This window comes from Drosophila kikkawai, chromosome 2L (assembly GCF_030179895.1).
Source record: "Drosophila kikkawai strain 14028-0561.14 chromosome 2L, DkikHiC1v2, whole genome shotgun sequence".
NCBI classification, from domain to species: domain Eukaryota; kingdom Metazoa; phylum Arthropoda; class Insecta; order Diptera; family Drosophilidae; genus Drosophila; species Drosophila kikkawai.
Window position 1 is genome coordinate 1,795,206 of NC_091728.1, and position 12,737 is coordinate 1,807,942.

Consider the following 12,737-nt stretch of genomic DNA (forward strand, 5'->3'; position numbering starts at 1 on the left):
GTTGGGGTTACTATTTAAGTTTAAATTATTTATTAACAAGAAAGGAAGCTAACTTCGGCACACCGAAGTTTGTATACCCTTGCAGATTGGTTTTGATGTTTATATTATAAATTTAAATGCTGAAAACACTCACAAAACAGAGTTTCATTACATTTTACCTATACTTATTATGTTTACAGTTTGACAGTTACAGTTTTACATTCCCAGCTTTACATTTTCTCCACATTTACCGATCGTTTATATGGCAGCTATATGATGTAGTTCTCCGATTTTCATAAAATTTTTACCAAAATTCTGGAATAATATAAAATGGCTATATTTTAAAAATGATGCAAAAATATTGAAAAACAGCCAAGTTATAATTTTTTTTCTAAAAATTGATCGAACATTTGTATGGGAGCTATATGATACAGTCGTCCGATCCGGCCCGTTCCGACATATATAGCAGTGAGAGCATATAGAAGACTCTATGCAAAGTTTCATTCAGATAGCTTTAAAACTGAGGGACTAGTTTGCGTAGAAACAGACAGACGGACAGACAGACAGACGGACAGACAGACAGACGGACAGACAGACAGACGGACAGACAGACAGACGGACAGACGGACAGGGCTAGATCGACTCGGCTGTTGATGCTGATCAAGAATATATATAGTTTATAGAACCGAAAATGTCTACTACTACTACTTCTCTACTCTTAGATATATTAAGCTTGGTTTATTTATCCCCTTGAAATATCTGGAAAACTTTTATTTTTAAATATCAGCATTTAAATCAATTCCAAAGAAACCATCATCCAGGGATCAATTTTCACAAAGAATCAAGAATAAAATAACTGCCATCATGCTGATAATTTTAAATTTTAAATTGACGTGGAACTTTAAAATATTCGTGTTTTCTTATCAATTAAAACAATCGATTTTTTTTTGAGGTGAGCGCTTTTGTTACTCACAAATCTCGGCTGTTGCTAGTTGCTGGTCAATAAAACATATATGTATGCATGTGCAAATGTACTTCAACTTTCATAGAAAATTACACTGGAAGAATAGTACAGATATTGGTAGACAATTTGCAATTTATCATTAATTATATATCCAAATCATAATATGCCGGATACAATTTAAGCATACTCCGCTAGCTACTTGAAATGCAAATAAAAAGATAATATATGGGCTAAAAGTGGATTTCTTAATAAAATATATTTATTTATGTGTAGTATGTCATCGTTGAACATTTTTGTAAGTGTACCTTTTTTTATGTAGATCCGCTTTTAATACATAAACACCTAGAGTTATATATATATACTCGTATATAGGAGCAAGAGAGTGTCGTCATCTATTTAAATAATTCTTATCAATCCCCGACGAAGCCGGATGCCTCTTCGAAAGTCTTTGAATAATTCGGGAATCAGTTCCTCAGAGACTTTCATCTACCGTAGTCTTATAATCTCCCAGTTCAAGGATGCACAACTTTGGTACCTTCTGCTTTTGGATGCTGTCTGCCTGTATCCTGTGGCAAGGATCCTTGGCGGAGGACCAGTCGGGCTTCGTTTGCCTGATAGACAAACCAAATCCAAATCACTGCGAAAATATCTATCTCACTCAACTGCAGTCGCTGCTCAACAAAGTGGAGAGGGGCCAGCACCGTAACACGCAGCTTAACAGGCTGGTGGATCAGCAGGGTAAGCTGAAAGGCCAACTTCAGGAGATGCAGTCCAAGCTGGAAGAACAACTTAAAGGAGTGGAAGCTAAGCTTGATGGTCAACTTAAGGCGGTACAAACCAAGTTTGAGGAGTCGCAAGCAAAATTGCTTGCGGGACAGGCAAAGCTTGACACCCAACTTCAGGCGGTTGTAAATCAACTGCAGGCAGTGTCGAACAAAATAGATGCTGCAAAGGGGGTAGTCCCGGCTTCATCCACGATTACAATTCCACCTGGATTCGAGCTAATCGGTACCAGATATTTTCGAATTGTAAATGAATGGGCAAATTGGGAGACTGCTGAGAGAAGGTGTCGTGAGATGGGAGGTTACTTAGCCTCCTTTCAAAATGAAGAAGAATTCAACACCATTTATCCAAAACTTGTTATTTGGCCGCCTTACTGGCTAGGCATTAATGATCAACATAATGAGGGCCACTTTGTATCTGTGGCCTCACAAAAGCCAGCACCATTTTTAAAGTGGGTTGAGGGACAACCAGACGACGGAAACCATGAGCAGAACTGCGTCTATTTGTATAAAGGCAAAATAGGGGATTACGACTGTAATGAAACATTATATTTTATTTGTATTTATCATTTTAAATAAAGTTATATTTTAAAATAATAATACCCTTGCACATACTTTACTAACAAAAAAAGGGTCTTCCTGACATTTCAGCAATATTTATAAGATAAAAGTTTGAGAAGAATTATTTAGCCTTCTTGATTAATTATCGAGTTTGGATTATTAAATAAATAATAAATAATTTAAAATATTAATATAAAGGAAAATTGCATTGAATTTGGAATTTTTAGCCCAATTTAAAAAAAAAATGCCTCATTCTATTATTTTATTTATGTGTTAAAATTTTAACAACATTTTAAGCTTCCCAAGTACTAAATTTTTTTGTATAATTTTTTTATATTATATATATAATACAAAAATTTAAAAGAATATAAATATGAAAGCTCTTTTTTTTATAACGCAAATAAGGGAAAGATGATTTGTCAAAAATTAACAAAAACATCCGATAACATCCCTAAAAACATAAAAATGAATCGATGTTTTCAGCATCACTAATATCGAATATCGATAGGCAACAGGTGAGCGCAATCGATAGGCGGTCGACGATAGCCAGCTGAAAAATTAATTTAAACCGATAGGTTTTCAACGTTCCTTCGCGAGCCCCGTAAAATTTTGCAAAGTGACTGAAAAAACGTGGATCCGCCTCACATAATGTCGAAAGCAGGCGAGGGGCAGGCCGCCGCGGCCGAGGGAGCGGTAAGCAACGACCTTCCACGAAGGCTGGCCCACTTTCCAGAGCTCTGAACAACGACGAACCCCCTTCGACCTTCTGTTCTCTCTCTCCTCCCAGGTGGTTGCTGGCAACGGGAACGCTGAGCTGGCCCAAGATGCGGGCGGCGAGCAGCAGCAGCAGCAGCAACAACAACAGCCCACCCGCATGGAGTCCTTCTTCGCAATGACCAAGTCGCTAATCCTGCGCGCCCTCATCATCTACTTTGTGAGCTCGTTCTTCCGGCGGCCTCAGCCGACCGCCGGTCCGCAGGACAAGAGCGTGGCCAATGCAGGACCAAAGATCACGGCCTGGAACTTCTTTGAGAACGGCACGGACTTTGACCTGCACGTGTGGCTGTCGGAGGAGCCGGATGTGGTCAACTTCCAGCAGAAGGCGAACCTACTGTGGCTGCAGGAAGACCTCACCTACGGCGACTGGACTTCGGGAGCCGCCGGCGACGGCATCTACACGCACAGCCTTAAGCTGCGGGCCAGCCAGCATGTGATGAACAATGGCAGCGTCTACCTGCACGCCTTTGTGACGCGATCGGGCGAGAGTCCGGATCCCCAGGCGCCCAACTACGCAAAGAACGGGCACATGGGACACCAGCAGCACCAGCTCAACAAGTTCAAGAAGCTGCGCGTGAACCGCAACTACAATCTGCTGGCCAGCGAGAAGGAGAAGCTGGAGCACGAGCTGAAGCATGCGAATCTCAAGGACACCATCGTCTCACACTGGCATCCCAATCTCACGGTCAACCTGGTTGTGGACCAGACCAACTGGGCCCAGGGCTCGGTGCCGCCGCCGCTCGATGAGTACGTAAAGTTTGTGGACGGCGGCAAGACATATCTGCCGATAGTGTTCGTCAATGACTATTGGAACCTGCAGCGAGAGTACTTCCCGGTGAACGAGACCACGCCGGAGCTGGAGCTGCATCTGACCTTCCAGCCGCTGGGCATGTTCAAGTGGCAGCTGTACGCCGCCAAGCAGATGAAGAACAAGTGGGCCGGCAATATGCTGGGCGATCTGATGGCCGCCAGCCAGCCGGAGGAGAGTGACGAGGACCAGGACTCGCTGAAGGAGACGCTGCTGGACACGAACATCTACCTGCTGGGCATCACCGTGGCCGTGTCCATCCTGCACTCGGTGTTCGAGCTGCTGGCCTTCAAGAATGACATTCAGTTCTGGAACAATCGCAAGTCCCTCGAGGGTCTGTCGGTGCGTTCGGTGTTCTTTGGGGTCTTCCAGTCGCTGATCATCCTGCTGTATGTGCTGGACAATGAGACGAACTTCATGATCCGCATCTCGTGCGTCGTGGGCTTGGGCATCGAGGTGTGGAAGATCCACAAGGTGGTGGACATCAACTACGATCGGGATCAGAAGCTGCTCGGCATTCTGCCGCGCATCACACTTAGCGACAAGGGCTCGTACTCGGAGAGCTCCACCAAGGAGTACGACAAGCTGGCCTTCAAGTATCTGGGCTGGGCCTGCTTCCCGCTGCTGGTGGCCTACTTTGTCTACTCGCTGATCTACAACGAGCACAAGGGCTGGTACTCGTTCGTGCTGAACATGCTCTACGGCTACCTGCTGACCTTTGGCTTCATCCTGATGACGCCTCAGCTGTTTATCAACTACAAGCTCAAGTCGGTGGCCCACATGCCGTGGCGCATGATGACCTACAAGTTCCTCAACACCTTCATCGACGACATCTTTGCGTTTGTCATCAAAATGCCGACCATGTATCGCCTTGGCTGCTTCCGCGACGACATCATCTTCTTTGTGTTCCTCTACCAGCGCTGGCAGTATCGTGTGGATCTCAAGCGTGTCAACGAGTTTGGCTTCTCCGGGGAGATGGAGCAGGATGCCAAGAAGGTGGCTGGAGCGACACCTAATGGAGCCATCGAAGCACCAGGCGCAGCCACAGAACCGGCAGCAGCAGCAGCAACGCCAGTGACCAAAAAGACAGCCGCACAAAAGAAGCGGGACTAAAAAGGGGGAAGGGATCCGCGGTTGGGGGGGTTGTTTTTGGGAACATTAGCATTAGCAATCCCCCATATATACTCCCCCGATATTGTATGTAATCACTCCAGTATACATAGTCAAGGTAACTAAGACCCAACTCAACTCAACTCGACCCAACCCCAACCCCAGCTAGCATCATTCTTAGGGCTAATTGTATGTACTTTAACGTATGTATGTTTGTTTTGTGTTTTTTTCGCTCCTTTCCGCAGCGTTGGAAGATCAAATAAATTAAGTGTGAGACAAAAATCATTATCTAATCGGGGACTAAACGTGGATAGCACCGAGATAAGCCCACTTATCATCAGGTGGCCTCAGGTCTGTGGCTTTCAGATTTGATTTAATCACAGAAAATGAGGCCACCCTAAGGTTTCAATTGAATGGAATTTATTTTTTTATAATGATTTATTTTATTTAGAGTTTTTTTGAAATTGAAGAAACCTCTGGGGTTTATAGGGTTTTGTCATGATTTTGGATTTTTTTGTTATTTTACACCTGAGGAAAATCATTTTACATATTTATACAAACGTTTTGCCACACTGTTTGTGGGAGTTTACAGCACTAGACTTGGGCAAAAGCGCGCTTGTTAAATTCAAAAAATTCAAAAAGGTTGAAAAAAAACAAGAAAGATAAAAGATTTTCATTGAAACACAAGTAAAAATAATTTTAAATTGATTAATTTTTCTTTAAGTCTCTTATTTAAAAGATATTTTTAAGTAAATAATAGTTAAAGACTGTTTTTAATCTGGATTTAATATGCAAAAAGGTTAAAGGAATTACATATTCCCCTTTTTTACACCACCCAACCTCGCTCTATCATCGGAAATAGCAGAATCACACCTACGACATCCCAAGAAACTAGCCACTGGACTTGAAGCCGCAGTCCAAGACATCGCCCGCGCCTCGGGCGCTGGGAAGAAGTCGGAAATGGAACGAAGGCAACGATAAACACACATGGACCGAACGCCGAACAGAGCTATTTTTATTGGTTTGCCTTTGGTCTTTGCTGTTGGGAAGAAGCCAGGACTTGGCCCGGGCTTTGCGTGTTTTTGTAATATTTCTCAAAAGATAAGAATGCGACCGGACCAGGGCGGCTGCTGCTGCTGCTGCTGCTGTTGCATTTGTGGCATTTAAGAGGCAACCAAGAGGACGATGACGACGACGACATTCATAAAGAGTCTTGTGCTCTTTTTAACTTAAACCAGAGATTTCCTACTGGCAACCCCTTCATTTTCCCAGAGATAACTAGAGAACCTAGGCTTAGGTTAACCCCCAAAATATTCACACAGATAAGAATCAATTCGGTGGATATTTCGAGTGCTGTCAGAGGCATTCCTGGAATTCAGCCAGTCCCAGATTCGAATTTCCAGCCTAATAAGAATAAAGATGGCCAGAGCCCCAGCCAGCGACAGCCGACATCCGACAAGAGCCCAGACAGCAGCCCATTCTCGATGGGGACACTGAGAAAAATAAAGCAAAAAATGAGGATTTCAATGAGTCAAGCTTGACTTTAAAGAGTTTTTCCTCAAGAGTAAATGTAAAATGTAGTTTTAAAATTTTTTAAGTTTTTTTTAAAGTTCATAAAAGCTTAGTTTTTGAGTGTAATTTCTCACGTATAGGGCGCCCAGTGTCCAAGACAACACACGCATGGCAGGAAAGGAGGAGATGAAGACCGAGACTGAGACTGAGACCAAGAGCTAGGTTCACATTCACACCAGCAAGATCGCCGCCACCATCGCACCAGCATCGTCTCTGGGGCAGCGAAGGGAAGTAAAACGCAGGTCCCAAACACCAAACACCGAAATTCCAGAAAACAAAACAACAAAAAAAGAAGAACAGCAACAAAAGCAAAAGCAACAACAACAACAATAAGAACGGCAAAGTAAACGACAACTAACCATAAGAAAAATGACCAGCGATAATTTTAATTTGAAACCAGTTTCTATGCTAAACAAAATTCTACGGCCCAAGATCGGAGGCGAACCAGGGAAGTAACCAAATAAAAAGGTGCCCACAAACAGAGAGAGCCAAGTCTCTCAGTCTCTCTCTGGAAGAGATATCAAGAAGAATTTCTTATATGCAAGCCCCCAAGCTGCTCCTTCCTCTCCTGCTGTCCAGCCTTCTCTGGGCTGGAGGACTGCACTGGGACCGAGTGAGCACGACTGAGCACAACAACGCAAACATCGAGTGGGTTGCACAGAAAACAAAGTCCCAGTGGGTTTGATTGGGATTTGAAGGTTTACAGATATATAAAGGTATATATAAGCTATAGATATGGAACCCTAGAAAGGTTTTTTTGGCATTCAATTTGTATTTATGTGAAAACCTTGGTGTAATTGGTATAATATATATTTTAAAGATTATATTACGATTTTTAACATACTATATTTCAGCTTTTAAAGATTTTTCTTAGATTTATTATATCCTATATTTATGCTTTTAAGGATTGTATTTCGATCTATAATATCGTATATCTTGGAGCTCTGTGCTAGCTTTTGGAACTGAAAAAAAACATAAAAATATGGAAAATATCCATTTAAAAATTCAAATATTTTCGGTTTTCCTGAAGGTAATTTTGATTTTATTTACTGAAGCAGTCATTTCCGACCCCATAAACCATATATATTTTTGATCAGCATTAACAGGCGCTTCTTTCTAGCCATGTCCGGAAGAAATTTAATTTTGAGCCATTTTTGCAAAAAAATGAAAGAGGTTACATCATGATTTTTTTCAAAATTTGACCAAAAATTTGATTTTTTAAAAAATTAAATTTAGTATGCAGATTTGTTAGCCTAGAAAAAACTAGCTTAGAAAAACTTTCCGAATAGAATTTGGTGATTTTTTGACCGAGTTATGAAATTTTATTGGTTTAAAAAGTTATGCAAAAATATATAGAGAAATATCGTTTTGAAGAAAGCGAATATTTCCAGTCTTTTTAAGGACACAAGATGCTTTAAAAGCTAGCTATTTTAAAACACAAATTTGTTTTCCCTAATATTTAATATTTAGTAATAATTTTCCATTTTCCAATTGTTTCTCTCTGCGTACTTGTCGCGCAGCAAGAAGTAACCCCGTCCCCAGAGCGGGCCAGTAATTTTTATTGTCGCTGTGTATGGGTCGCCGGTGGCTATTGAATCTCGTCGGACTGGACTGGACTGGACCAAGACTGTGAAAAAGACCAAGAGACCAACCCGAGATGAAGACTCGGCGGGCAGCATTATGGCCTAAGTCGGAGGGGCGGCTTTCCAGACGCCTCTCTCTCTGTCTCTCTCGGGGAGAGCGAACAAGAAAATGAAAAACGAAACTGCAACAAGTGAAAAATGTGTGGCAGGTAGAGAGGAGGCAGTCAGTCCTACCTGAGAGCCGCTCTCTTGCTCTCTTGTAGCCACAAACCCGTTGGACGGCTTTTCCCAGGCCTGGCTTTGGAGCCACCGTATCCGAATCTCTGCTGGGGCCAGGCTCGTTGCTCAGTTCCGTTGCGACAACTGAGCCGAGTTCAGCGATTCCGATTCCGACTCCGAGACTCGGTTGGCTTTGAAAGGCGCGCGTGCGTGAAGCCTTTGACAAGCAAAAAAAGTGAAGGTAGTGCACCCAGATTCGTGCCTCCTGCTGCAGTGCATCCGCCCTTTGATAGCCACTATATTCGCGTGGGAGTCCAGCTGGCTAAGTCCAGAATTCAGTGTCCCCAAACCTCGCGTTGCCCCAAAAGTGCAGTCTCAGTGGCTCAGTGAGTGTGTGTGTGTGATCGTTCGGTGTGTGTGTTGCCGTTGCAAATTTTTATAAGTGAAAAATTCCAACAACGTTGCTCCAAGCAGCAGCAGCAACAGCAGCAGCAGCAGCCGCAGCAACAAGCCATATACAAGAGCGAAAAATGAGGCAAAACACGTTTTGCTGAAAGAAAAAAAAAAAAAGAAGAAATAAAATAAAAGAAAAAATATGCTGCGTGTGTGTGTCCGTGAGTGCTCCTGGTAGTGATTGTGTGTGTGTGTGTGTGTATGCACCAACACCAACGCCACAATGCATGTAAAAATGTGAGGAAAAATGGTAGGTACTCATAAACATCCATGGCACTACACACTCCTCCTGTGCCTCGCCAGTTACTACTCTTGCCTGTGTGATTTCCATTTCCATTTCGGAACCCAGTTCCCCTCGAGAATCCCTACAGACAAGTCCAGAGATTTGCATAAAATCAATAAGCTCGAGCGGAACGCAAATCACTTTTTCCCAGCCAACGCGCTGGAGTCCAAAGCCAAAGCTTTGGAGAGTGGTATTTCGATGTATACGAACGTACATCTCACATACATCATCCACACAAACAAGATTAATTGTTGGATTATTATAATACAATATTATTAAAGACGTAGGCAGCTTCAACTTTGAGCCAAGTTCGAGTGGAGCTGCCACGTAATGCCTGAGAAATGGTCGTTTTTCGGTTTGTTTTCGTTACTTTTCTTTCAGCCAGGAAAGAAAGAAGGAAAATATTCCTGGAGAGCGAAATGTAAATGAATATGGAAATATGAAAAACACGTTTTCTCCACCCTCTATCCCCCCCTGCAACTGCAGCTTGCTGCAGTGAGATGTAAAGTGAAAAGCTCAAATAAAATAAAAATTCATAATAATAAGGCAACGCCGAATCGAGATCGGACTCGCCCCGCTTGGGGCATCATCACGATGCTGCTGCTCGATCTGGTTCTTGGTTCTCTTCATTTCGGCGGTTCTTGGCTCTCAAACCCTTTGTTGTGAGGCTTTTGGTTTTAGTTTTGCATTGCAAATGTCGCCTAGCCTAGCCTAGCCAAGCCGGGTATGGCTATATTTATGAGCTCTTAAAAATAGCCGCAGTATCGATATTAATGGCCTGGAAACCAGATAGCCCATAAGCTGGGTTTGGGTTTGGGAAAGTGTAAAGGAGACGGATAAAGCCATATATGCATACATCAATCAAACAAATGGGCTTTGCTTTTCTTTCATTTATTTCTTTTGGAAATATATTTAAATTTCTCTGCTGTGAATATTGAACTCTAAATGAGTTTCGTAGCGGGTTCAAGGCGGAACAGCCAACACACACAGGAGGGGCTAATGAAAGTAATACTTTCAGAGGGGAGGTGAGAAGGTGTAGTTTCCGCTATATTTTCTTTTTCCACTTTAAAGCGTAGACCTTTTTTATACCCTTGCAGGGTATTATAATTTCAGTCAGAAGTTTGCAACGCAGTGAAGGAGACGTTTCCGACCCTATAAAGTATATATATTCTTGATCAGCATCAACAGCCGAGTCGATCTAGCCATGTCCGTCTGTCCGTCTGTCCGTCTGTCCGTCTGTCCGTTTCTACGCAAACTAGTCCCTCAGTTTTAAAGCTATCTGAATGAAACTTTGCATATAGTCTTCTATATACTCTCACTGCTATATATGTCGGAACGGGCCGGATCGGACGACTATATCATATAGCTCCCATACAAATGTTCGATAAATTTTTAGAAAAAAAATTATAACTTTGCTGTTTTTCAATATTTTTGCATCATTTTTGAGATATGGCCATTTTATATTATTTCAGAATTTTGGTAAAAATTTTATGAAAATCGGACGACTATATCTTATAGCTGCCATAGGAACGATCGGCAAATGAATAGGAAAAAAATTATAACTTCGTTGTTTTTCAACATATTCTTATCTACTTTTAGATATAAGTTTTTTTTTATTATTTCAGAATTTTGGTAAAAATTTTATGAAAATCGGACAACTATATCATATAGCTGCCATATAAACCGATCGGTAGATGTAGAGAAAATGTAAAGCAGGTATATTCAACTGTAGCTGTCAAAAGTAAAATGTTATGAAACTCTGTTTTGTGTGTGTTTTCAGCATTTAAATCTATAATATAAACATCAAAACCAATCTGCAAGGGTATACAAACTTCGGCGTGCCGAAGTTAGCTACCTTTCTTGTTTTAGGGTGTGATTGGAATATTTGAGAGTTTTAGAGATGTTATAAACTTTGTAAGATTTAATATTTCAATTTTATTAAACGAACTTTATTTCAATAATAATCTAACCTTTGAAAAGGTCTATATTTATATTTTATTAATGCAACTTCCCCTTAATAATAATCTAAATTTGGTAGATGAAATATTTCCGCATAGAAATAGCTATTTCTTAACTGGATAACACCTTTGAAAAAGTGCACATATTAAATAGAAATTGATAGGACTTTCGTTAAAATGATTAAAAACAAAAAGGTTTAATATTTCTTCTTCCAAAATATTTAAAAATTAATTAAAAAAAACTGGAAACTTTAATATTTCCGCTTACTTACTGAATAACTTCTATAAAAGGTTCTCATTAAAACTGAAATCAATAGAACTTTCCTTCAAATTATTAACAACAAAAAGGTTTAATATTTCTTCTTCCAAAATATTTAAAAATTTATTAAAAAACACCCCTTAAAAATGCCAACCTTCCTTTTAAATCAATAGAATTTACTCGTAAAATAATCAAAATCCCACAGGCTTTTGTATAAACCCATTAAATATCCTTTTATTTATTGAAATCCACTCTTGACACTTCCATTTGAAAATTATAAATTCGAGGAAGCCATTTCGAAAGAGGACTACTAATGCCAAAGGCATGCGATAGAAACTGGAGACGGACATAGACCTTCCTCTACGTGTATGTGTGTGTGTGTGTGTGTGAAAAGAAGACAAAACACACACCGAGACACATCAACAAAAATATCTTTGATAGAGACAAAAAAATACAAAAAAAAAAAAAACACAGAAGATTGCCAGGAACAGAGAGCAGAGCTAACAATACCATTAGAGCAGGTAGATTTCGAAGATTAATGAACGGGTTCGAGGGGCTTGAAAAGCTTTGGTTCAGTTGAGACAACAAAAACGAAATTTACGACGCATTTTTAGGAGACTGAGAGATCCGATTCGATTCGTTTCGAACTGAACCGATCCGTCGTTGGTCCACAGCCCACATTCTGACAGATTCTGCGGGTCTCACCTAGGTGAAGGGGTATCTCAGTCGAGGTAAATCAGCTTGGTTTTAAATTAATTTATAAGAAATACAACCATCAAGAGCTGACTGTGTGTTTAAATAGAGAGTGTTATTTTATTCAATAAAATAGGGTGCTCTCTAGTCCATCATCTATTTCTCTAAGGTTGGATTCTGTAAGCCAGAGTGTTAAAACGAATACAAAATACAAATCAGTTAGCTGGTTTTCAGAGCTCTCTGGCAGTTCTTAGAGTCTCTAGTCCACCGTTTTCGTCTCCGGCTAACAAGAGATTGCCCACAAAGCATTAATTTGATCCGAAAAGCTGACACGCATGCTATTAATGGAAATTTTCCCTTCTTTTCGGTGCCTGCTGCTGCTGGCTCCTCGGAATTTCGTTTGATTAATAGACGCCGCCTAAATCTTGATTAGATTTTCCTAAAAGCCCAGGGAGTAGAGGCTGGCTTTCAATCAACTCTAGTCCGGGGACCCGCAGTTTATTCTGGAACTGCAGCGATGCGTGGGCTAGGCTGGCAAGGGTGGGGTCAAATGGTTGATGGTGAGGTGTATTGAGAGTGTGGAGTATGTTGTTTATTTCCTAGTTTATTTATTTATTTACCAAAAGTGCAGTCTAGGGTTTCTTTCTAGTAAGTTTGTTGCCTAAGTCTTTTGTTTTTTCTGAGAGAGCACGTTTGTTGCCTAAGTCTTTTGTTTTCTTAGAGACAAATTTTCTAT

At 41.1% G+C, this 12,737-nt stretch overlaps 2 protein-coding genes and 1 long non-coding RNA gene across 3 annotated transcripts in view; 2 read left to right on the forward strand and 1 right to left on the reverse strand.

Annotated features, from left to right (window-relative positions):
• Nucleotides 1–1,236: 1,236 nt before the first annotated feature.
• LOC138929113 (uncharacterized) lies at nt 1,237–2,375 on the reverse strand. The gene is made up of 3 exons (XR_011445547.1): nt 2,341–2,375; nt 1,782–2,258; nt 1,237–1,719 (listed from the first exon to the last, which is right to left on the reverse strand). It is a non-coding gene; the product is annotated as an uncharacterized lncRNA (long non-coding RNA).
• A 407-nt stretch (nt 2,376–2,782) lies between these two features.
• LOC108079658 (putative lipid scramblase CLPTM1) lies at nt 2,783–5,263 on the forward strand. The gene is made up of 3 exons (XM_017174055.2): nt 2,783–2,801; nt 2,862–2,979; nt 3,074–5,263. The coding sequence occupies exons 2-3, from the start codon at nt 2,935–2,937 to the stop codon at nt 4,982–4,984; spliced, it is 1,956 nt and encodes a 651-aa protein (XP_017029544.1). The 5' UTR covers nt 2,783–2,801; nt 2,862–2,934; the 3' UTR covers nt 4,985–5,263.
• Nucleotides 5,264–8,504: 3,241 nt separating this feature from the next.
• ft (cadherin-related tumor suppressor fat) overlaps nt 8,505–12,737 on the forward strand; it is a 28,317-nt gene continuing 24,084 nt past the window's right edge. The window contains exon 1 of the mRNA XM_017173957.3: nt 8,505–9,058. The gene's annotated coding sequence lies outside the window, so the exon portion shown is untranslated. The remainder of the gene's footprint in view (nt 9,059–12,737) is intronic.

Bases quoted from the DNA above. Each gene is read 5' to 3' on its own strand.
- LOC108079658 (XM_017174055.2), top strand. From the start codon at position 2,935: ATGTCGAAAGCAGGCGAGGGGCAGGCCGCCGCGGCCGAGGGAGCG. The intron at 2,980-3,073 runs GTAAGCAACGAC...CTCTCCTCCCAG, and splicing joins CCGCCGCGGCCGAGGGAGCG to GTGGTTGCTGGCAACGGGAA.